Source organism: Scyliorhinus torazame, chromosome 10 (assembly GCF_047496885.1).
Source record: "Scyliorhinus torazame isolate Kashiwa2021f chromosome 10, sScyTor2.1, whole genome shotgun sequence".
Taxonomy (NCBI): Eukaryota; Metazoa; Chordata; class Chondrichthyes; order Carcharhiniformes; family Scyliorhinidae; genus Scyliorhinus; species Scyliorhinus torazame.
The window spans coordinates 253,167,063-253,191,199 of NC_092716.1; the positions used below are offsets into that span (position 1 = coordinate 253,167,063).

The window sequence follows — 24,137 nt, forward strand, 5'->3', positions numbered from 1 at the left end:
CTGCCCCTGCCGGCTGCTGAATTCTTCGGCGCCGGGGATTTGGCGGGGCCGGGAATCGCGCCGGTCGGCGGCCACTGACAGCGGCCCCGCCCGGCGATTCTCCGGCCCGCAATGGGCCGAGTGGCTGCCCGTTTTCAGCCAGTCCCGCCGGTGTATATTACACCCGGTATTTGCCGGCGGGACCTGGCTGCGTGGGCGGCCTCTGGGGTCATCGGGGGGGGGGGGGGGGATCTGGCCCCGGGAGGTGCCCCCTCGGTGGCCTGGCCCGCGATCAGGGCCCACCAATCCGCGGGCGGGCCTGTGCCGTGGGGGCACTCTATTCTTCTGCGTCGGCCGCTGTGGTCCTCCATGATGGCTGACCCGGAGATGAACCCCCCCGCGCTGGGATGACGCCAGCACACGCTGGCGGAGGCCCTTTGGCGTCGGTTGGCATGGCGCCAAGTCCCTTCCCTGCCGGCCAGCGCACCTTTGGGGCGGCCCGACGCAGGATTCCCACAGTATCCCGTGTGTAAGCTTTGTTAACTGCTCTCTCAACCTGTGCTGCCGTCTTCAATGACTTGTGTAGACACACACCCGTGTCCCTCTGCTCCTCCACCCATGTTCAAGCACTTTTATTTTACTCAGGGAATGTCCAAGGCCCCCTGTGGAGCAGGGGGATGCATTCCTGCTGGAACGGACTAGTTTGCTCACGTGGGACCCTTCAAGCCCAATATGACATTGTCAATTCAAAGTCTCTTACCGGATGAGGTTGAGAGGCTGCTCCTTGTAGAATCGGCCAAAGCGAGCCCACTCTTTATATAACCTGTATCGCTCATTCTGACTCTTGGGGTCATGTGATTTCTTCCAGTACCTACACTGTAGAAACAAACAAACAAACACGCGTATAACAAAACTGCAAAGCGATGAAGAGGAAAGGCTTTCAAACGATTGACATGATTGAAGTATAGAAGGTCCTGAAAGGTCTTGACAAGGTGGACAAGGATGTTTCCTCTTGTGGGTGAGTCCGGAACTAGGAGGCACGGTTGTAAAATTAGGGCTCACTCTTTTAGGACAGGGATGAGGAGAATTTTCTCTCAAGGGGTTGTGTTACTCTGGGACTCTCTGCCTCAGGAGGTGGTGGAGGGGGGGGGGTCACTGAATATTCTTAAACCAGAGGTAGATTTATTCTCTTGCTCAACAGGAATCGAAGATTATCGGGGATAAATGGGATGTGGAATTCGAAACGCAGGCAGATCAGCCATGATTTTTAAAAATAATATTTTTATTCTCCTCCTTTTTCACATTTTCTCGCAAATTTGCACCCACCAACAATAAACAATAAACAGTAACGAATTTAATGTCAATCCCCATATCAACATCAACAATCCCATCCTCCCACCAAACCCCCAAAAAGCAGCCCGCTTGTTAACAAAAAGGAATCAGGAATCACCCATAGTCACCATTAACACACAGTCCCCCTCCCCACAATCTTCCCAACTCCCCTCCCCCACTAATGTTCGATGTGATCCAATTCTCGAAAGTGCATAATGAATAATGCCCATGAATTGTAGAACCCCTCCATCCTTCCCCTCAGTTCAAACTTAACCTTCTCAAGAGTCAAGAATTCCAACAGGTCCCCCCGCCACGCCAGGGCACAGGGTGGAGAGACTGCTCTCCATCCCAACAGGATCCGCCTTCGGGCGATCGATGAAGCGAAGGCTACAACATCTGCCTCCGCACCCGTTTCCAACCCCGGCTGGTCCGACACCCCGAATATGGCCTCCCGGAGGCCTTGGTCGATCAGCCATGATTTTATTGAAAGTCGGGACAGGCCCAGGGGCTGAATCCTCTCCTATTTCATAGTTCATAAATATCAATGTACAGAAAGATGGTTCTAGAATGAATTTCACTCTGAGGTGAAAGGCAACGTGTAAATACTTGTGACACACAGGTGTCTGCAACCACTCTCCATTCCTTGGGTGGGATTCTCCGACCCCCCGCCGGTTCGGAGAATCGCTGGGGGCTGGCGTGAATCCCGTCCCCGCCGGTTGCCAAATTCTCCCGCACTGGATATTCGGCGGGGGCGGGAATCGCGCCGTTCGGCGGGTTCCCCCCCCCGGCGATTCTCCGGCCTGTGATGGGCCGAAGTCCCGCTGCTGGAATGCCTGTCCTGCCGCTGAGGATCAAACCACCTCTCTTCCCAGCGGGACTAGGCGGCGCGGGCAGGCTCCAGGGTCCTTGGGGAGGGGGGGGGAAGGATCTGGCCCCGTGGGGATGACCCCACGGTGGCCTGGCCCGCGATCGGGGCCCACCGATCTGCGGGCGGGCCTGTGCCGCGGGGGCACTCTTTTCCCTCCGCCTCGGCCACAGCCTTCACCATGGCCGACGTGGAAGAGACAACCCCCCCTGCGCATGCGCGGGGTTGACGTCAGCAGCCGCTGACACTCCCGCGCATGCGCAGACTTCCGCCGCCCGGCAAAGCCCTTTCGGCCCCGGCTGGCGTGGTGCCAAAGGCCTTCCCACCGGCCGGCGGCGCACCAACCACTCCGGCGCGGGCCTAGCCCCTCAAGGTGAGGGCGGAGAAATCCGCACCTTTGGGACGGCCCGACGCCAGAGTGGTTCTCGCCACTCCATCCCGCCGGGTCCCCCCGCCCCGCCGGGTAGGGGAGAATCCTGCCCCTTATTCTGTACATGGATAATCGTGGCAGTGCCTTATTTGATACCTTAGGTGTTTGAACACCTGACACCGAAAGTACTCAATAAACAGCTTCAGTGCACCTTGAATTAGCTTCCTCGCAGTGCATCCAACAGGTGCAGCCTGACTGCCTGACGGACTTCCAGGATTGACGGAGCTCCTGACCCTACCGCTGAGAATTTCCAGTCCCGCCCTGGCGGGTTTTCCTGCAGCGGATGCTGAGATCCACTTAATTCCCCATTCACTTTGGCGGTCCTGAAGATCCCACCAGTGGGAGGAGCCACAGAATCCCACCCTCTGTAAAGCTGCTTCCGTATTCGCAAAGAAGACAACCTCAGAAACGTAATGCCAAGCACTGGTGACATTCTCATATGACTCGTAAAGAGCTCGGAACTAATCGTCGTGAGAATGTGCAACCAGAGTGCCGCACTCCCTGTCACCCTGCAGGCATGCTCGGAGGAACAATGCATCGATCCACCAGCCAAATGGAGAACTGCAGAAAGTACATTCGATGAAGGTCCAGCATTTTGAGTGCGATTGTTTCGAACTTGCCGGAAGTAAGTGGCACAGCAGCACTGTTAAAAGGACCTTTGTCATCTCGCAGACAATGTGGGAAAAATAGCGACATGATTTTTCCAAACACTCCTGCTGCTCTGTCCTCCAAACCATTGAGTCAAGAAATGATGGTCGGGATTGTCTGACCCTGTGCCGGGTCGCAGAAGCGCACCACCCCGCCCCCACGCGCCGATTCTCCGGCGCCGATTTACAGGCGCCCGTGGGATCGCCGCCGTGCCGGTTGGAGGCGTTGAAAGCACCCCCCTCCCCGGGGATTCTCCGGGCCTCCACAGGCCGAGTGCCGCATGGGTTACGTATGGTCCCGTACTAGCCCCCGAGGAAGGGGTCGATAGCTGCCAGTTGAGGCCCGTTGACGCCGGATGTCGCTCGCGCCACTTTTCACGCCGGCGTCAGAACTTGGCCGCAGGATTGGAGAATCCCGGCCGATATGTCTAGTGACCAGCACTGAGATCGCCTCTGGTCCCCTTGTTTTAGCTGCTCCGAATGGCAGGGGGCTTAGTCACCTGGTCAAGGTCACCCACCCACTGGCACAATTCCACAAAGCGTAAGAATTTTCCCGTTACAGCAAAGCCTTTCAATGACATCACAGTCGTGAATATTCATCGTCCGTGGCACATTTGCCAGTCAAAGTGCCAGGATGTGCCGCCTCCACCGGGAGCTTAAAAGAAACAAAGTCGGCTGGAGGACTATCAAACGAGGTGTCACTCACCAGCCCTTCTGTGGAAAGGTAAATACTGCAGGAGCGCATCCCCACCTGCCCAAGACAAGGGGCGTCTTAACCCAATGTCACACCCAAAACATTGGCACAGCCCCTGTGCATTCCTGCCCAAGTACCCTCCCATCCTCATACTAATCCCAAAAGCATCATACGTTGAGCGTGATTACATTGCATCAATGTATGTAACCAATCACTGTTTGTTGATGTATCATTTGTCAATGTACTCTGTCGATTATTTTGTCTACTGTGTACATTTCCTTGGCCGCAGAAAAATACTTTTCACTGTACTTCGGTACATGTGACAATAAATATCAATCAATCAATGCTTCTGTGAAAACTATGCACAACATTGTACACCTGCACAAATAGGTTAAACCAGTGCACAAAAGAACTTCACAATCTGTAACATTGCGCTGTGCATGGTGCTATTTTTAAACCAATTCCGTAATACAAGTCTCGGTACACATGCCAAGCTGCCGGAGTTGGCACGCCACCAGCGCAGAATAGCAACATTTGTCACCACAGGCGATACATGCAGCTGCTCTTAAAGGCAATGCGGCCTGCTGCAATAGGAGAGACAGGACAGACAAGAGCGAGAGACAGGGGGTCATTTTCACTTGCTAATGTGTTCAGGACCCAGACTTCCAGGCAACACGGCTGTCAAACAGGGCAGCGTCAATCAGGAAAATCATTTTTATTTTCCTGAAGTTTAACCCTCACCAGCCTGACCAGAGATAAAATCAGAACGAACGCTGTACCGGCACTTGTATATCGCATTTCCCAATTGTGGGCAGGATATCCTTTTTGCTCGAGGGCAGCACCCTGTTAGTGGAAAACACCATTCATGTTGCAACTTCGTAGTAGCATAACGAAACACTAGGTTCAACCTGCTGCTCAAATTTTGAGATAGCTTACCCTTCCAGGGCAACCAGAGGTAAACTGGGCACTTTACTGGGTCCGATGTTGGCAGCATTGGGCCTATTTGTGACTACGTGTGATACCCAGCAAGCAATAATCTGATTGGGATAGCCATTACCCTGCAGGGTAGTTTTCATGCATCCTATTTCCGTTTCCCAATGACTTGTGGGCAGATCGTCTCAAATTGGATCAATGGGCAGCACGGTGGCACATTGGTTAGCACTGCTTGGGTGACTGTCTGTGTGGAGTTTGCACGTTCTCCCCGTGTCTGCGTGGGTTTCCTCCGGGTGCTCCAGTTTCCTCCCACAGTCCAAAGATGTGCAGGTTTCGGAGGGGCGTCAGATGGCCGGTCTGTTCGCACCCCCGACCCATGTAGAGGCCTGGGGGCCATTGGGCACCCCGAGGGAGGAGGAGTTGCTGGCGCGCGTCCCTGGTCCCTCTGTAGGGGAGGTCCAGGAACACTGCAGCACTTTTCTCATGCAGTATAAATCGTTGCACTCTTTGAAATTTGGCATTCTTGCAACTGTACTGATGAGTGCATTGTATAAGACTTCAGCAGCATGTCTGTTTACTTAAGCAACAACCATTCCTCTGCGAATTTAATGGGGAATGCTAAAATCATTTAACATCGAAGTGCAGCTCTGCCTTTTACCCTTCAATAGTTGCACATGAGTTTCTTCCGGGTGTTCTGATTCCACCCACAGTCCAAAGACGTGCAGGTTAGCTGGGGATAGGGTGGGAGAGTGGGCTAGGCAGGATGCTCTTTCAGAGGGTAGTGTGCTGAGTGGCCTCTTTCTGCACAGTAGGGAATCTCTGGATCTCTCCTTTGGTTCTCACCAGTTGGTTCGTCCCCTCCAAGTCACTCATCGCCCTGACTTGGAAATATATCGCCGTTCCTTCAAAATCCTGAACTCCCTCCCTAACAGCACTGTGAGTGTACCTACATCACACGGACTGCAGCGGTTCAAGAAGGTGGCCCACCACCACCTTCTGAAGGGCAACTAGGGATGGGCAATAAATGCTGGCCGAACTAGCGATGCCCACACATCCCTTAATGAATAAAAATAACACCCTGGCTTGGAAATATAGGGCAGGTTGGAGAATCGCCGGGTGGGGGAGGGGGCCGCGATTCACGCGACGCCGCTCCGATGCCAGTCCGCCGATTCTCTGGTGACCGGAGAATCGGCGCCAGTCGCGGTTGGCGGCTGCTCGACGCAGCCCCTCTCCGGCGATTCTCCCTGCGCGATGGGCTGAGTCCCCACCGAGTTAGGCCGAGTCCCACCGGCGCCGTTCTCGTATGGTCCTACCCAGCGGGACCTCAGCGTTCATGTTGCGGGGGGCGGTCTGGTGGGGGGTATACGACCTCGGGGTGGGGGTGGGGGGCCTCCATGGTGGCCTGGCCCGCGATCAGGGCCTAACGATTGGCGGTGGACTTATCCTGGTGAGGGCCTATGTTCCTCCGCGCCGGGCCCCTGTAGGTCTCTGCCATGTTGCGTCGGGGCCAGCGCGGAGAAAGCAACCCACAAGCATGCGCGAACTCGCGCCGGCCGTAGTGCGCATGCGCGGACCCGTGGCGCCTGTTCTGACGCCCGTATCGGCAGCTGGAGAATCGTGAGGCTCTCCAGTGCCGTGCTGGCCCCCTGTTGTAAAACGCTCCGGTGTTTACGACGGCATCAACACTTAGCATCAGGATCAGAGAATTACATCCATATTGTCGTTACTTTGTTGTTACTGGGTCAAACTACTGAAACTCCCTTCCTAACAACACCATGGTACTTCTTTCACCAGAGTGGTTAAAGCAGTGGATCCCCCAACACCTTCCCAAGAGCAATGACGGTTAGACAATAAATTCTGGCATTTCCAACAGCACCGACATCCCATCAATGAATTTTTAAAAAACTCTCAAATGCTCTAAAGTTTCCTCATCTGAATTTTGGTTGAAATATTGTGGCTGGAGAAGGGGAGGGACAATCATAGAATCCCTACAGTGCAGAAAGAGGTAATTCAGCCCATCAAGTCTACACTGATCCTGCGAAAGAGTACCCTACCCAGGTCCACTCCCCCGCCCTATCCCCGTAACTTAACCTGCACTTCTTTGGACTGTGGGAGGAAACCTAAGCAGTCACGGGGAGAACGTGCAAACTCCCCGCAGCCATGACTGGAATCAAACCCGGGTCCCTGGCGCCGTAAAGCAGCAGTGCTAACCACTGTGCCGCCCAATTTACAGGATTATGTACTTGCTGTACACTCCGATGCGGTGGCGAGGGGAGGTTGCGTAGCTCAGCTGGCTAGTCGGGCTGCACGTGGGTCAGATTCATGTCAGCAGCCAATTATCCCCATTCTGGCTGAAATAGATATGGGGCCTGTCTCCTTGCCCTCCCTGTGGTGAAAATCAGGCATTTTGCCCAGGTTGGGCGAAGAATCACAAAACATCTACCTTCGGGCAGAGAACTCAAGAAGACGGATTCACATCTACATGTGAGTAAAAGTGTTGCAATGGATAGGTCTCACTCCCACAACCCAAAGATACGCAGGGCAGGTGGATCGGCCACATCCTTTTATTAAAACAGTAAAAAAAAACCTGTGCAAGGCCAAAAGGTACAAACACTAATTTTGCGTTGGAGAAACAGGGTACCCTCCCCTCAGTACCAATGTCCGGTGAGGGGGGGGGTAGGATACTCTGATTATTAAAACAGTTCACAACACAGTTGTACAAAAAACAAATGGTACAAGCGCTAAACTTTGCCCCGGAGAGACCAGGGGCGGGATTCACCGACCCCCCGCCGGGTCGGAGAATCGCCGGGTGCTGGCGTGAATCCCACCCCCGCCGGTTGCTGAATTCTCCGGCAACAGGAATCGCGCCGCGCCGGTTTGCGGGCCCCCCTCCCCGGCGATTCTCCGGCCCGGATGGGCTGAAGTCCCGCTGCTGGAATGCCTGTCCCGCCGGCGTGGATTAAACCACCTCTCTTACTGGCGCGACAAGGCGGTGCGGGCAGGCTCCGGGGTCCTGGGGGGGCGCGGGGCGATCTGGCCCCGGGGGGTGCCCCCACGGTGGCCTGGCCCGCGATCGGGGCCCACCGATCCGTGGGCGGGCCTGTGCCGTGGGGGCACTCTTTTCCTTCCGCCTTCGCCATGGTCTCCACCATGGCGGAGGCGGAAGAGACCTCCTCCACTGCTCATGTGCGGGGATGCCGTGAGCGGCCGCTGACGCTCCCGCGCATGCGCCGCCCGGCAATGTCATTTCTGCGGCAGCTGGCGGGGCACCTAAGGCCTTTCCTGCCAGCTGGCGGGGCGGAAATCAGTCCGGCGCGGGCCTAGCCCCTCAAGGTTAGGGCTTGGCCCCTCAAGATGCGGAGGATTCCGCACCTTTGGGGTGGCGCGATGCCGGACTGATTTGCGCCGTTTTGGGCGCCGGTCGGCGGACATCGCGCTGATTACGGAGAATTTCACCCCAGATACCTTTGCCTCTGCACCAACAGAAGGGAAAGGAAGGGGGGGGGAGGGAAGAGAGAGAGAGAGGAACGGAGGGTGGTGGGGAGGGAGGGAGTCAGGGTGTTGGTGGAGGGTGGGGCAACAGGACACTGCCTGAACGATCTATGGAGGCAGAATAACAAAAGGACCTTCAATTATGATGTGCCAGATTCCGGGAGTCCCCCAGCGGGAGTGAGGGTCGACACAGATCGGCCACACCAAATTGCCCCTTAATTGGAAAACAAAATTGAAGAAGTGCAGCAATGGATTCAAACTCTCAGATCCCGGTAGACTTGAGCTAAATTCATTCTTTTCATCGAGATACACATTGGCAATATTTCAGTTCTCTAAATCCACAGCGGTGGAATAGATTCCTCAGTGGCTGGCTGGGAGATTCAAACGTTCAATTAAACTCGGGTCTGTTGAATTGCACATGAATCATGCATGATGCTGACACAGTGGTGAATTCTTCAGCCCACCTTCCTCAATCTGTGGGCCTGATTCAATACATCTGCTTTTGTCGAACTACAGTGTCGCCGTCTTTAATCCTTCAATGCATTGTAGTTACAACATACATTAGCACAGCTGGAGGACAGGGAGCCGGCTTTAATGGGACAATGAAGGACCCAGGCTAACTGGAGCAGCCTGGTTCAGGTAGAGCAGTCTGATCCTAGTGAAGCTCAAGGGCAGCTATGAAAGCTGTATTGTTGCTGCAAAAAGGCCGCAGAGCTCTCGATAAACTTCAAAAAGCAAACACCAAATATTATTCTGAAAGTGGTAACTGGCTGGAAACCAATGTTAATATTTTTGGTGGCGCAGGCAATGGGGTGTAGCAGACTATAGTTAACCTCGCAGCTTGGGCGGCTATAAAACTATTCGGCTGGCTGCGGCGATGCTGAACCTGCAGGAAAAACATTTTTCTCTGTTAAGTCAGAGAGTTAAGCCAACCCACAGCAGCAATGCTGAATGGGGCTGCTTGAAAGGGTGCCAGCATCTCTCTAAACAAGTCTCGTTGCTTGCCTTCTGTTACGTTCTGGTTTGGGCGGGTGGGAATAAGTGCACTAGAGGATGTCTAGTTCGTGACTCGTTAAAACGTTTATTATTTAAAAAAAAATAACATGGGTTGTGGAACCATGAGAAAATGATCAAAATCGACCAACTATTACAAGTGTGACTATCCACGATGAAGACTATCTCCAGACTCCCTGAGGTAACAGTGTCATGTAGTTGTTCTCTACTACCACCTGCTGGTTGGAGGTCGCATCTATCACTATTTACATGATTGCTTATGCGTAGCATCATACCTTCTTAACCAGGAACTGCAGGGGGAAAGTCCTTCACGGCTCAAAGAAAAACAGTTACTTACATATTTCTGTGTCATTTTACTAATGTGTACCACCTCCACACTTGGGAGATGACTGAACAGACACAAAAACCCAATCCAAAACTGTGAATCATTCGTGCAGGTATTCATATTACTGGTACAGAAATTAAATTTCAGCTCCGGGATCAAATGAGTTGACACGAAGGTTTGAATAACCCATGGCCATCAGGGGCGGGGAGAGGAGATAGCGAATACAAAAGCAAAAGAAGAAATAGTAATCATGATGGATGAACTCCCCTTTCAGCATTCTGAAGGGACCGTCTCCTCCATGACTCAAGTCACCGTTAACACCCTTTTCCACCCCTGGCTGGTCAACACAATAATAATAATCTTTATTGCCACAAGTAGATTTACATTAACACTGCAATGAAGTTACTGTGAAAAGCCCCGAGTCGCCACATTCCGGCGCCTGTTCGGGTACACTGAGGGAGAATTCAGAATGTCCCATTCACCTAACAGCACGTCTTTCGGGACTTTGTGGGAGGAAACCGGAGCACCCGGAGGAAACCCTGTAGACACGGGGAGAACGTGCAGACTCTGCACAGACAGTGACCCAAGCTGGGAATCGAACCCGGGTCCCTGGCACTGTGAAGCAGCAGTGCTAACCACTGTGCTACCCTGCTGCCCAGCCCTCTGCTCATTTACATGCACATGCATGCTACATGCACTCTACTCAACGGAACTTCTATTTTCAGTAAGCTTTACCGAGAGAGAGAGTGTCTGACGAACACTAGCTGGTATCGTCCTCCAGGAGGGTGTGGCACATTCAGACTAAGGCAACGGTAGCAGAGGTGTTCGTGACACATGCAGTACACCAGAGTGTTACAGCCCCAATATTAGGTACACAAGGCATACATTTTATTGCAAACACATGCAATAAAATGTATTTTTAAATCGCTCAAAGTCAACTAAGAAAAGAGCTTAAACACCAATAATCTGATTTCGACACGGTGTATACTGAACAGAATACATACATCATGAAGCGGGAACGCGGCAGTGTATGTGCCATTGTTGAGCAGCCGCTTGATCCCAACTTTCCTCTTTCCATCTTCTGTCCCGTACTTGCATCGATAAAGAATGTAATACACCTAGAGCAAGAATTGAGAGGGAGGTATATAATGTCAATAAACGTACGGAACGCCTTCTGCACACAGCACAGGAGAGGAAATGAGCATCTTACTAAAACATTTACAATTGAGGGGGGGGGGAACTTTCAAAATGTCCATATGATTAATGAAGGTCTCGATAGAATCCAGCGCTCCAACGTGCAAAGAAACCAAATCATTCATATTTATAAAGCACTTAAATCGTAGAATGCAAGCAAGCTGTCAAATAAAAGCAAGCTGGAAATATTCATGAGATCAGGTAGCACCTGTGGACAGACATCTCTGCTTTCCCACCCCCTGTGTAAATAGAAAAGTACGAAGTTTTACAACACCAGGTTAAAGTCCAACAGGTTTGTTTCGATGTCACTAGCTTTCGGAGCGCTGCTCCTTCCTCAGGTGAATGAAGAGGTATGTTCCAGAAACAGACATATAGACAAATTCAAAGATGCCAGACAATGCTTGGAATGCGACCATTAGCAGGTGATTAAATCTTTACAGATCCCTGCCATGGCACACCACACAACCCTGCCATGGCAATCTCTGCAAGACGTGCCAGATCATCGACATGGATACCATCATTACACGTGAGAATACCACCCACCAGGTACGCGGTACATACTCGTGCGACTCGGCCAACGTTGTCTACCTCATACGCTGCAGGAAAGGATGTCCCGAAGCGTGGTACATTGGTGAGACCATGCAGACGCTGCAACAACAAATGAACGGACATCGCGCGGCAATCACCAGGCAGGAATGTTCCCTTCCAGTCGGGGAACACTTCAGCAGTCAAGGGCATTCAGCCTCTGATCTCCGGGTAAGCGTTCTCCAAGGCGGCCTTCAGGACATGCGACAACGCAGAATCGCTGAGCAGAAGCTTATAGCCAAGTTCCGCACACATGAGTGCGGCCTCAACCGGGACCTGGGATTCATGTCGCATTACATTCATCCCCCACCATCTGGCCTGCGAAATGCTGCCAACTGTCCTGGCTTGACACAATTCACACCTCTTTAACCTGGGGTTACCCCATCTCTGGATCTGTAAAGATTTAATCACCTGCTAATGCTCGCAGTCCAAGCATTGTCTGGCATCTTTGAATCTGTCTATATATATATATATATATATATATGTTTCTGGAACATACCTCTTCATTCACCTGAGGAAGGAGCAGCGCTCCGAAAGCTAGTGACATCGAAACAAACCTGTTGGACTTTAACCTGGTGTTGTAAGACTTCTTACTGTGCTCACCCCAGTCCAACGCCGGCATCTCCACATCATAAATAGAAAAGATCAGTGCAACAGAGAGACGCTTTACTGAAACAGTGCAAAGTCTAATTCATGGAAATGTTACAATGGTGAATAACATTCAGCCACGCCCAATAGCAAGGGTTAAATTCGGCCATACTTACAATTCTGTTGCGGGTAGAGGGCGAGAAAAAAGTGTCTGGATTATCAATGAGGAAGAGTTCCTGCCTCTGTTTGCTGAAGGGTGCTGTGAAATAATCTGGTTCAGGGTTTATTATTTTTGGATTCAGGCGAAATGGTTTCAACATCCAGTCCAGTGGGTTTTCTCTGGCATGTGGAATATCATTTCCTTTAATGGGCACTTTAATGTGCATAACTTCGGCATATGTGGTCAGGACGTCCCAAGAAGCATGGATCTTCACAAAGTAAGTTTTGCCATCATCTGAATCCTGGAAATAGACACATCTCATCTTAGTTTGTAGCTGACACAGCAGGTACATTTCATACCCCCCTGCTTCCGAAATTACCATCAACTAGGAAGATAGAGAGTTCAGGACGGAGCAATCTTTATTGATCTTTGGCGGAACAGGCTCAAGGGGTTCAACAGGAAACTTGTTCCTATGTCCGACTTTCTAGCTGTCCATACTCCAGGAGGCATAATTAGATATTTGGGGAATTGTTCCGTTTCTCACACATGTATGCCTGAGCAAATGTTGCATTGCATCCTCCAGTGGAAGCCACAGTACTGGCACCTCTAAACACTGCTGCACAATGCCCAGTTTTCAAGTGTTAAATTACCTCCTATTTGCAGGGAGCACATCCTCATTATGAGCCAGAAGGATTTGGATGAAGTCAACAACACAGCAGGTAATGCCCAACTCTGAAACCCTGTGCTCTACAAATCGGGTGCTGACTGAGTGTTAGCGACCTCACTAGGGTGGCACTGTGGTTAGCACTGGTACCTCACAGCGTCAGGTTGCCGAGTTCAATTCTGAACTCCGGGCCTCCCTCGATGACTGCTAACGGTTGAGCAATGGAATAAGAGAGAGCTCCACTTACCTCTTTACTTTCAGTTTCTAGTTCAAGGCCCGTCTTCAACAGATTTAATTCAAACTCTTTCCTTCTGTCCTGAAAAAGAGGAATTTAACACAAAAGAACGTAATTCGCTGCTTTCTTCAGCAAAGAAGCTAGATTTGTAATCCCAACTGAAAAGGTGCACGGTTCCACGGTGGTCAGCACTGCTGCCTCACAGAGCCAGGGTCCCGGGTTCGATTCCGGCCTTGGGTGATTGTGCGGAGCCAGCACGTTCTCCCCGTGTCTGTGTGGGTTTCCTCCGGGTGCTCCGGTTTCCTCCCACAGTCCAAAGATGTGCAGGTTAGGTGGGGTTATGAGGGGAGTGAGCCTGGGTAGGGTGCTCTTTCAAAGGGTGGCCCAGAGTCGATGGGCCAAATGGCCTCCTTCTGCACTGTAGGAATTCTATGGTTCCCTACAGATATCTCAAATTAGCCCATAAAGTTGGACAGGAAGTGATGTCAGCGATAACCCTTGCTGCTGAATACAATTCCACCCTCCAGTTGGATTGACAATGCTAACTGGCAACAACACTTTGGCATATTGATTCTGACTGCCAGAGGGCCCAAGCAATGACTCTTTGACCTTGCTGCCATAACCAAATGACACAGAAAATCTCCAACCAGAAGGGGAATGCTGCAAAGTTAGAATCATAGAATCACCACGGTGCAGAAGGATGCCGTTCGGCCCATCGAGTCTGCACCAGCCCTTTGAAAGAGCACCCCACCTAGTCCCATGCCATCCCCACAACCCAGTAACCCCACCTGACCTTTTGGACACTACGGGACAATTTAGCCGGGCCAATCCACCTGACCTGCACATCTTTTGGACTGAACATCCCTTTGCAGCAACAATTCAGTTTGCACATTGCACAGTTGCTCCAGTTTTGCTTCCCGTTTGCAGTCCAGCCGTCGACGGCAAGGGGCAAAGTGGATTTGTGATGTTGGTTAGAGCTCTGTGGTATAAAAGCAGAAAGGCACAGCGCAAAGAAGAGCGCATCAATACCTTTGACAGTAACAATTAGGATGACATGGTCCTGGAGAGGAGACTTCAGGCTTAGCATTCATGTCGAGAGGTGTAGAATACAGGACCAGGGATGTACTTCAGAGGCTGTATAAGGCTCTGGTCAAACCCCATTTGGAATATTGTGAGCAGTTTTGGTCCTCGTGTCTAAGGAAGGATGTGCTGGCCTTGGAAAGGATCCAGAGGATGTTCACAAGAATGATCCCTGGAATGACGAGCTTATCGTATGAGGAACGGTTGAGGACTCTGGGTCTGTACTCGTTGGAGTTTAGAAGGATGAAGGGAAATCTTATTGAAACTTACAGGATACTGCGAGGCCCGGACAGAGTGGACATGGAGAGGATGTTTCCACTTGTGGGAAAAACTAGAACCAGAGGACACAATCTCAGACTAAAGGGACAATCCTTCAAAACAGAGATGAGGAGGAATTTCTTCAGCCAGAGGGTGGTGAATCTGTGGAACTCTTTGCCGCAGAAGGCTGTGCAGGCCAAATCACTGAGTGTCTTTAAGATAGAGGTAGATAGGTTTGTGATTAATAAGGGGATCAGGGGTTATGGGGGGAAGGCAGGAGAATGGGGGATGAGAAAAATATCAGCCATGATTGAATGGCGGATCAGACTCGATGGGCCGAGTGGCCTAATTCTGCTTTTATGTCTTATGGCTTGTGGAGGGAAAACAGAAGCTGGAAGTCGGATGGTCAAGGGGAGATTTGATAGATATGTTCAAAATTTGGAAGAGTTTTGATAAGAATGGATAAAGATGAAGGAGCTGCGCTCCGAAAGCTAGTGATTCGAAACAAACCTGTTGGACTTTAACCTGGTGTTGTAAGACTTCATACTGTGCTCACCCCAGTCCAATGCCGGCATCTCCACATCAGGAGGTTTGGTAACCAGAGACCTCAAGAGTTAAGATCATTCGCAAAAGGTCTGAAGGAAGGACACCAAAGTCGATTTTTCTTTTCAGCAGTATGTTGTTTTGAAGTGAAATGCATTGCTTGAATGGGTGCCTGAGATAGATTCTAACTTTCAAAAAGGGAATTTAATAACTGCTTGAGAAGGAAAAGCAAATGCAGGCCCATGGAGAAAGGACAGTGCAATGGGAGCAATTCGATAGACTTTTCCAAAGAGCCGACAGTCACAATGGGCTGATCGGCAGTCTCCTGTGCCATCAGGTTCTGTGATAAGTAGCTTTGTTTGGCTTCACTCTTCAGAGGCCTTCAAGCAAGAAAACTAACTTTTAACCTCCCTTCTCCAAATCAAGCCTTCAAAACAAGCTCACCAGCTGACACCCGTCAAGATAGCCATTCGGTTTTGGGTGTCCTTGCACACAAAGCACAGAAGGGTGGTGCGGGTGGTACAGCAAGCAGCGAAGAAGGCAAATTGTTTGTTGCTTTTTGAAATGGAAGTTGGCGGGAGTACAGGAGTGGGGAGGTCTTGCTACAGCGTCACGGTACATCGTAGTTTCGGCCCCTTTGTCTTAGGAGTCTAGAACCAGGAATCACAATGTCAGACTACGGTGTCAGAGGGCTGTGAGCCTTTGGAACTCTTGACCTCAGAAGGCCATGGCTACTCAACTGTTAAGTGCATTCAAGACTGAGACAGATAGATTTTGGGGAATCAAAGGGTAAGTAGGTTTGATCAGGAAATGAAATGGAGGTCAAAGATCAGCCTCAGATCATTGAATGATGGCGCAGAGTCAAGGAACTGTTTGGCCTGCTCTTATGCCTTATGCTTTTATCCCATTTTTGCTTGATTTCCACCTTGAATGAAACAATGAAAACTCTTAATTCTCTTGAGGAACAGAAACCAGGCAGAAATATCCATATTTGGAACATCAGTAATGTTGAATCACATCACCAGTAAATACAAAGGTTTAACTAGCATGCACTAAATTTCTCTCTGACTTTTAAAAATGTGGGTATTAGCCAGTTTAAAATAATTTCCCGGCTCAACGTTGTGTTTAATCTTCCTCTCTGAAATTCACAGCAGCCACATTATTCCTTCTTTACCAGTAGGTGGCACTTCACTGCCGGCACAGACTTCCTCACAACAGGGGTGTACTTCAGTGGCTTGGGGAAAATGTCACCGTACATTAAGAACCATCTTTGACCCCAGCTTTCCAGGAGCTCAGCTTATCAGTGGAAGGCAAGGTACTCTCAAAGTAAGTGCTCGTAAATTGATTTAAAGGAGATTCTCACTCCTTCGGAGAAATGGCAACTTTGAACCCAGTGCCACGCCCAGTGGGGTTTGGGTAAGTTACAGTGACTGGGGGCACAGACTCTAATCAACGTCGTGGATAAACTGGACCACTGGTCTGCAAACACAGAGACTGTCGAACATGATGTATACCAATTCTTTCACCTAGTACTTAACCAGTAATTAATTTAATCTGGATTAATAACAAATAGCCACATGTCTCTCCGGTGAGTTTATTCTGTAAACACATGAGCCATACAGATTACAGGGGTCTACTGTATATAAGATGGTGGTGGTGTGTTCTAGTTCACTCAAGGAGTCCAAGTTGCTACGGCAACATGCGTGATGTCGTCTGGAGCTGTGGATAACGACGGGAGAGACTCCAACATCCTTTCCATCATGGTTGACCAGGAATCTCTCCCTTCCCTGCCTACCACCTGCCATTGACATGTGTTGGAAGGATTCGCCGGTTTATACATTTCCTGTTTGAACATAGAACATACAGTGCAGAAGGAGGCCATTCGGCCCATCGAGTCTGCACCGACCCACTTAAGACCTCACTTCCACCTCAACCCCACAACCCAATAACGTCTTTTCGGTCACTAAGGGGCAATTTATCATGGCCAATCCACCTAACTGGCATGTCTTTGGACTGTGGGATGAAACCGGAGCACCCGGAGGAAACCCACGCAGACACGGGGAGAACGTGCAGACTCCGCACAGACAGTGACCCGGCGGGGAATCGAACCAGGGACCCTGGCGCTGTGAAGCCACAGTGCTAACCACTGTGCTAACTTGTGCTATCGTGGCTGCGTTGTGAATGCACTTTCCTTGGCCATCACGTCCTGGGGTGGGAGCTTCTAGCTCAGAGGCAGGACACTGCCCACTGAGCTCCAAGACTTTCTGTGTAACGTTACGCTATCTCGACTGGTGGGGGGAGGGGGGTAGTAGAAGGGGAAATTCAGCCCCAAGTATATTGCATGCGAGCTTCTCCTTCGAGGTGCAGTCCTGCTGCAGGTAAAGTGCTTTAAAACCAAGTACTACCTATTGTTTGATTGAAGTTATTGAAGAAACATTGGATCGTTTGGTGTGTGCCTGCTTTGGAGACTTGTTGCTAAGCTCACTCACGTATTCCCACTGCCTTGCCTGTTGGTGTTTGCTCTGCAGTAGAGTGGGGACCCATTGGAGCTGGAGGCCTGGAGGTTCCAGCCCCCAGTGAGAACAAAGAACAAAGAAAAGTACAGCACAGGAACAGGCCCTTCGGCTCTCCAAGCCCGTGCCAACCATGCTGCCCGACTAAACTATAATCTTCTACACTTCCTGGGTCCGTATCCCTCTATTCCCATCTCTGCCGACATCAAAGAATGCCCTTGCAGCCTCAAGAATACACACTGAGAGGCTGCTGCCCTGAGCCGAGGGTTTACCACCTCCTTCCTCCAAAATAATCATTTATTTTGACCTCTCCAGGTCCCCTCCATGTTGAGGCACCCTCTAAGTTGTATCTGCCTCAGCAGTGTCCACCTCTCCTGATGGGGCTCCAGAGGGCAGGGAAAAGCTGGGCTCTGCAATTGGCCTCAGTTGCCCTGGATAAGGAGGGGGAAAATGAGCTATGATTTCACCCGCCACTGGCTATCCAGTAACCTACATTCAATGCACACACAGGTGGGAGAGAGCAGGGTCCAATCCGGTTGTGATGCCCATGCAGGTGAACAGCGTGAAAACAAATGACCTGTGAAGCTGCTTTGCAAACTGTCTCACCGCAGGAATTCCATCCCTTGAGAAAAGGGAAGCAGTGAGAGGGGAAAACTGGTAGGAGGGGAGAAACGTAATCGGGACTAGACTCGGAAATGTTTCAGAGCAGGAACAAACATGCCAAGGCAGTGGGAATAAGTGAGTGAGCTCAGGAACAATTCTACACGGCAGCCATGCCACTGAACATGCTTTTTAAAACAATGTTATTCAGAGTTACAAATCCAATGGATGGAACAACCCCTTATTCCATCTCTTTGCTTGCTCTAAAAGTCAATTCAAATTGAATCCAAATCATGGTCCCCACAAGAGAGACGTATTAGATCCAAGCTGAGAAAAACAGGCACTGCACCAGATCTTGGGCTTGATCCTATGTTTGATTTTCGCACTGAACATGCGAGTAAAAGGCCTCTCGAATCAAACAGTAGAAAGTGACTTTCCCTGCAGATGGACGGTGTGGTAACCCACTGTTGCACCTGTATTAGGTGATACAAGGGAGGACCTGTACTACAGATTCGCCGCTCGTCCGTCTGCTGGCTCCGCCCAGTAGGCGGAGTATAAATATGCGTGTGCTCCATTCAGCAGCCATTTTGCCAGCTGCTGTGGGAGGCCACACATCTTAGAGCAATAAAGCCTCAGTTGTATCCAACTCTAGTCTTTGTTCAATTGATCGTGCCTCAATTTATTGCTCTAAGATGTGTGGCCTCCCACAGCAGCTGGCGAAATCCCACAGACGGCTGCCCCAGCGGGGGCCTTACCCAGCCAGTACACCTGCGCCACACGCCAGCCCGTGCACCCCGGGGGTCCCCGATGTTACTTCTGCGGTCAGCAGAAACACCCTCGCCAATGCTGCCCTGCCCGCGCTGCCCTTTGCAGGGCTAGCGGCAAAAAGGGGCACTTCGCTGAGGTGTGCCAGGCCCGCGCAGTCACCGCTATCGCCCCCACCCCCCTAGCCTACACAGAATGGGCGCCGTCATCTTCACCTCCCCGGACCACACGCGGCCAGTGGGCACCGCCATTTTAATCTCCCAGGGCCACGTGCGGCCAGTGGGTGCTGTCATCTTCTCCCGCTCAGTCCACGTCCGGCCCATGGGCGCCGCCATCTTGTCCAACCCCCGCAACGTGCGGCCCATGGGCGCTGCCATTTTGTCCCCGCAGAATCTTCAGGTGTCGCCATCTTGTCTCTCCCACGGGACATGGACAACGACAACATTCCAGGACCTGGGCCCCTCATCATCCGACATCAGCGACGACCGACCACGACTCGCCTCAGTGACGATCGACCAGTCTCATCCGCACAACCTGGCTACCGCATCGACCAGTGTGAAAATCAACGGCCACGTGACCTCTTGCCTGCTGGACTCCGGGAGCACCGAAAGCTTCATACACCCGGGTACGGGAAGGCGCTGCTCCCTCGCGGTAAACCCCACCAACCAAAGAATTTCCCTGGCCTCCGGTTCCCATTCCATCATGATCCGGGGGTTCTGCACAGTCACACTCACGGTCCAGGGCGTAGAATTCAGCAGCTTCCGCCTCTACGTCCTCCCTAACCTCTGCACTGCCCTACTACTTGGCCTGGACTTCCAGTGTAACCTCCAAAGCCTAACCTTCAAATTCGCCGGGCCCCTACCACCCCTCACTGTGTGCGGCCTCGTGACCCGAAAGGTCGATTCGCCTTCCCTCTTCGTCAATCTAACCCCGGATTGTAAACCCGTTGTCACCAGGAGCAGACGGCGCAGCACCCAGGACAGGACCTTCATCAGTTCTGAGGTCCAGCGGCTGCTTCGGGAGGGCATTAACGAGGCCAGCAACAGCCCCTGGAGAGCCCAAGTGGTAGTCGTTAAAACTGGGGAGAAACACAGAATGGTCGTGGACTACAGCCAGACCATCAATCGGTACACGCAGCTCGACGCGTACCCCCTCCCACGCATATCTGATATGGTCAATCAGATTGCACAGAACCGGGTCTTCTCAACGGTAGACCTGAAATCTGCCTACCACCGGCTCCCCATTCGTATATCAGACCGTCCATGCACTGCCTTTGAGGCAGACGGTCGTCTCTATCACTTCCTCAGGGTTCCCTTTGGCGTCACTAACTCGGTCTTTCAAAGGGGGATGGACCGAATGGTCGACCGGAACGGTTTGCGGGCCACCTTCCCGCACCTAGACAACGTCACCACCTGCGGCCATGACCATCAGGACCACAATGCCAACCTTGCCAAATTTCTCCACACCGCCACTCTCCTCAACATCACCTACAAGGAGAAGTGAGTGTTTAGCACGACCCGCTTCACCATACTCGGCTAGGTGGTCCAGAACGGAGTTCTAGGGCCCAATCCCGACCGCATGCGCCCCCTCATGGAGCTTCCCCTCCCCCACTGCCCGAAGGCCCTCAAACACTGCCGGAGGTTCTTCTCGTACTACGCCCAGTGGGTCCCAAACTCTGCGGACAAGGCCCGCCCACTCATTCAGTCCACCCATTTTCCCCTGACGGCCGAGGCACAGCAGGCCTTCGCCCGTATCAGAACCGATATCGCCAAGGCCGGGATGCACGCAGTAGACGAGACACTGCCCTTTCAAGTAGAGAGCGACGTATCAGACGTCACCCTAGCCGCCACCCTCAATCAGGCAGGCAGACCCGTGGCATTCTTTTCCCGCACCCTTCATGCCTCTGAAATTCGGCACTCATCCGTCGAGAAGGAGGCCCAAGCTATCGTTGAGGCTGTGCGGCATTGGAGGCATTACCTGGCCAGCAGGAGATTCACTCTCCTCATTGACCAACGGTCGGTAGCCTTCATGTTCAATAACACACAGTGGGGCAAGATCAAAAACAATAAAAGCTTGCGGTGGAGGATCGAGCTCTCCACCTATAATCACGAGATATTGTATCGCCCCGGTAAACTCAACGAGCCCCCAGACACCCTATCCCGAGGTACATGTGCCAGCGCACAAGTAGACCGACTCCGGGCCCTGCACTACAGCCTTTGTCACCCGGGAGTCACATGGTTGTACCATTTCATAAAGGCCCGCAACCTGCCCTACTCCGTCGAGGAAGTATGGACAATCACCAGGGATTGACAGGTTGGTGCGGAGTGCAAGCCGCACTTCTATCGGCCGGACCGTGCGTGCCTGGTGAAGGCCTCCCGCCCCTTTGAACGCCTCAGCGTGGATTTCAAAGGGCCCCTCCCCTCCACCGACCGCAGCATGTATATTCTCAGTGTGGTCGATGAGTACTCCAGGTTCCCCTTCGCCATCCCATGCCCCGACATGACGTCTGCCACCGTCATCAAAGCTCTGTTCGGTTTCCCCGCCTATATCCACATTGACAGGGGATCTTCATTCATGAGCGATGAACTGCGTCAGTTCCTGCTCAGCAGGGGTATCGCCGCCAGCAGGATGACCAGCTATAACCCCCGGGGAAACAGACAGGGAGAGAGGGAGAACGGGACGGTATGGAGGGCCGTCCAACTGGCCCTACGGTCCAGGAACCTCCCGGCCTCCCGCTGGCAGGAGGTCCTCCTTGAAGCATTCCACTCCATTCGGTCACTGCTGTGCACCGCCACTAACAACACACCCCATGAATGTCTTTTTGCCTTCCCCAGGAGGTCCACATCCGGGGTGTCGCTCCCGACTTGGCTCGCAGCTCCGGGACCAGTCCTGCTCCGTCGGCACATCCGCCTCCACAAGGCAGACCCGTTGGTGGAAAAGGTGCAATTGCTCCATGCCAACCCCCAGTATGCCTACGTGGCGTACCCCGACGGCCGCCAGGATACTGTCTCCCTCAGGTACCTGGCCCCAGCAGGCTCCACACACACACCCCTCCGGCCCGGCGCCACCCTCCACTCCCCCGGCGCTCCCAGCATTAACCCCACCAGGACCATCCGTCCTTCCCCTGCCCATGCCCGAGGATGAAGAGGATTTTGGCACGCTCCCGGAGTCACCGAACATCAGGCCAGCATCGAGTGGGTAAATGGAGTTGAAATCAGCCATGATTGAATGGTGGAGTGGACTTGATGGGCCGAATGGCCTTACTTCCGCTCCTATGTCTTATGGACATCGCTGCCACCGCTACGTCGCTCCCAGCGGAACATCAAGGCACCAGACTGGTTAAATCTCCAACTGGCACCGGACTTAAAAGACATTTTGTTTATGATCAAATACTGTAAATATAAATTAATTGCTGTATATAGTTCTCCACCACCCCCGCCGGACTCAATTTTAACAGGGGGTGAATGTGGTAAACCACTGTTGCACCTGTATTAGGTGATGTAAGGTAGGACCTGTACTACAGGTTTGCCGGTAGTCCCTGCCTGCTGGCTCCGCCCAGTAGGCGGAGTATAAATATACATGTCCTCCAATCAGCAGCCATTGTGCCAGCTGCTGTGGGAGGCCACACATCTTAGAGCAATAAAGCCTCAGTTGTATCCAACTCTAGTCTTTGTTCAATTGATCGTGCCTTCTCAAAGGGGAGGTACTCATTGTGGTAAAATGGCCAACAGGCTGAATTTTAGGCCCGAAATAGAATTGGACATTTTAAATTAAAACCACAGACAGGCCTGATGGGAAGTCAAACAGTCAAACTCGAATACACCGGGACAGAGACAGGCAGCCGGGGCAAGTCCGGGCCGGTCCTCTGAACAAGACAATGGAAGAAAATTGGCCCGATTGTTGTGGACTTTCCGGGACCTAGATTGCCTTCTCTGGGATATGGTTACGTGCGGAGAATGCACCTGAGGGTGGACCCTGGGTTGAGTAGGGGGGACGGGTGGGGGGGGGGGGCAGGGGTTTCCTGGTGTCCTGCAAAGTTGCAATCGGCAACTTCAGTGGTCTTGTGACCCCCCTCCCAGTGATCCCATTGTCTGAGGGCCAGAGAAGCTTCTGGAAGACCGGAGGAGGGGGAATAAGAACCGGGGGCGGGATTCTCTCAGCCCTGGGCCGGGCCGGAGAATCCCTGCGACTGGGCCACGCCGCCCCGACGCCGGCACGCTCTGCTGAGAATCGGCGCAATTGGCGCTGGCATGGTTGGCGCGGCGCCGGTCGCGGGCTACGCAGCCGGCCTGCCGATTCTCGGGCCGGGATGGGCTGAGCGGCTGTGGTGGAAACGCTGAGTCCCGCCGGCGGTATCCTCACCTGCTCCCAGCCGGCGGGAACTCAGCGTGGAAGGGTCAGGCGGCGGTCCGTGGGGGATGGGAGGGGGGCTCTGACCCCGGGGGGAGGGCTTCCAATGCGGCCTGGCCCGTGAACGGGTCCCACCGATTGGTGGGCCGGCCTCTCTGACTCATTTCCTACCCGCCGGCTCCTGCAGTCCTGCGCCATGTTGCGTCGGGTCCAACGCGTTGAAGGAAGCCACTGCGCATGTGGCGTGAACCACTCCAGCGCCGTGCTGGCCCCCTGAAGGGGCCAGAATTAGTCCTGGGAGAGGCCGTTGTTCACGTTGTCGTAAAACGCGACGGCGTTTACAACGGCGTGGACACTCTGCCTCAGGGTGAGAGAATCCCGCCCCGGACATCCAGAGATGCTACCCAGTGAAGACATGACGCAGAGGCGAAGACTTCACGGCGGACCAGAGGACAGAAGGAAGCAGCGTGTGAGACCCACCCTCGCTGACGATGGCCCCGAGAGGACTGAGACTCAGAGGACTGGACCTGCAGCTCGATCCAGTTCTTCGAGCCCGCTCCACCATTTATCACGATCATGGCTGATCATCCAACTCAACAGCCTAATCCTGCTTTCTCCCCATAGCCTTTGATCCCATTCTCCCCAAGTGCTATATCCAGCCGCCTCTTGAATATATTCAACGTTTTAGCATCAACTACTTCCTGTGGTAATGAATTCCACAGACTCACCACTCTTTGTGTGAAGAAATGTCTCCTTATCTCTGTCCGAAATGGTTTACCCTGAATCCTCAAGAGTGTGACCCCTGGTTCTGGCCACACCCACCATCAGGAACGTCGTCCCTGCATCCACCCTGTCTAGTCCTGTTAGAATTTTATAATTCTCTATGAGATC

The 24,137-nt window shown here is 52.4% G+C and overlaps 1 protein-coding gene across 10 annotated transcripts in view; it reads right to left on the bottom strand.

The window, feature by feature from the left end:
- The window catches only part of ano5a (anoctamin 5a), a 240,772-nt gene that overhangs the window by 51,338 nt on the left and 165,297 nt on the right, over positions 1 to 24,137 (bottom strand). For all 10 annotated transcript variants that reach the window (XM_072466684.1, XM_072466682.1, XM_072466680.1 and 7 more), the window contains 4 exons: positions 13,150 to 13,218; positions 12,255 to 12,539; positions 10,716 to 10,829; positions 740 to 855 (listed from right to left, as the gene is read on the bottom strand). In XM_072466684.1, the coding sequence (XP_072322785.1) occupies positions 740 to 855; positions 10,716 to 10,829; positions 12,255 to 12,539; positions 13,150 to 13,218 (584 nt within the window). The remainder of the gene's footprint in view (positions 1 to 739; positions 856 to 10,715; positions 10,830 to 12,254; positions 12,540 to 13,149; positions 13,219 to 24,137) is intronic.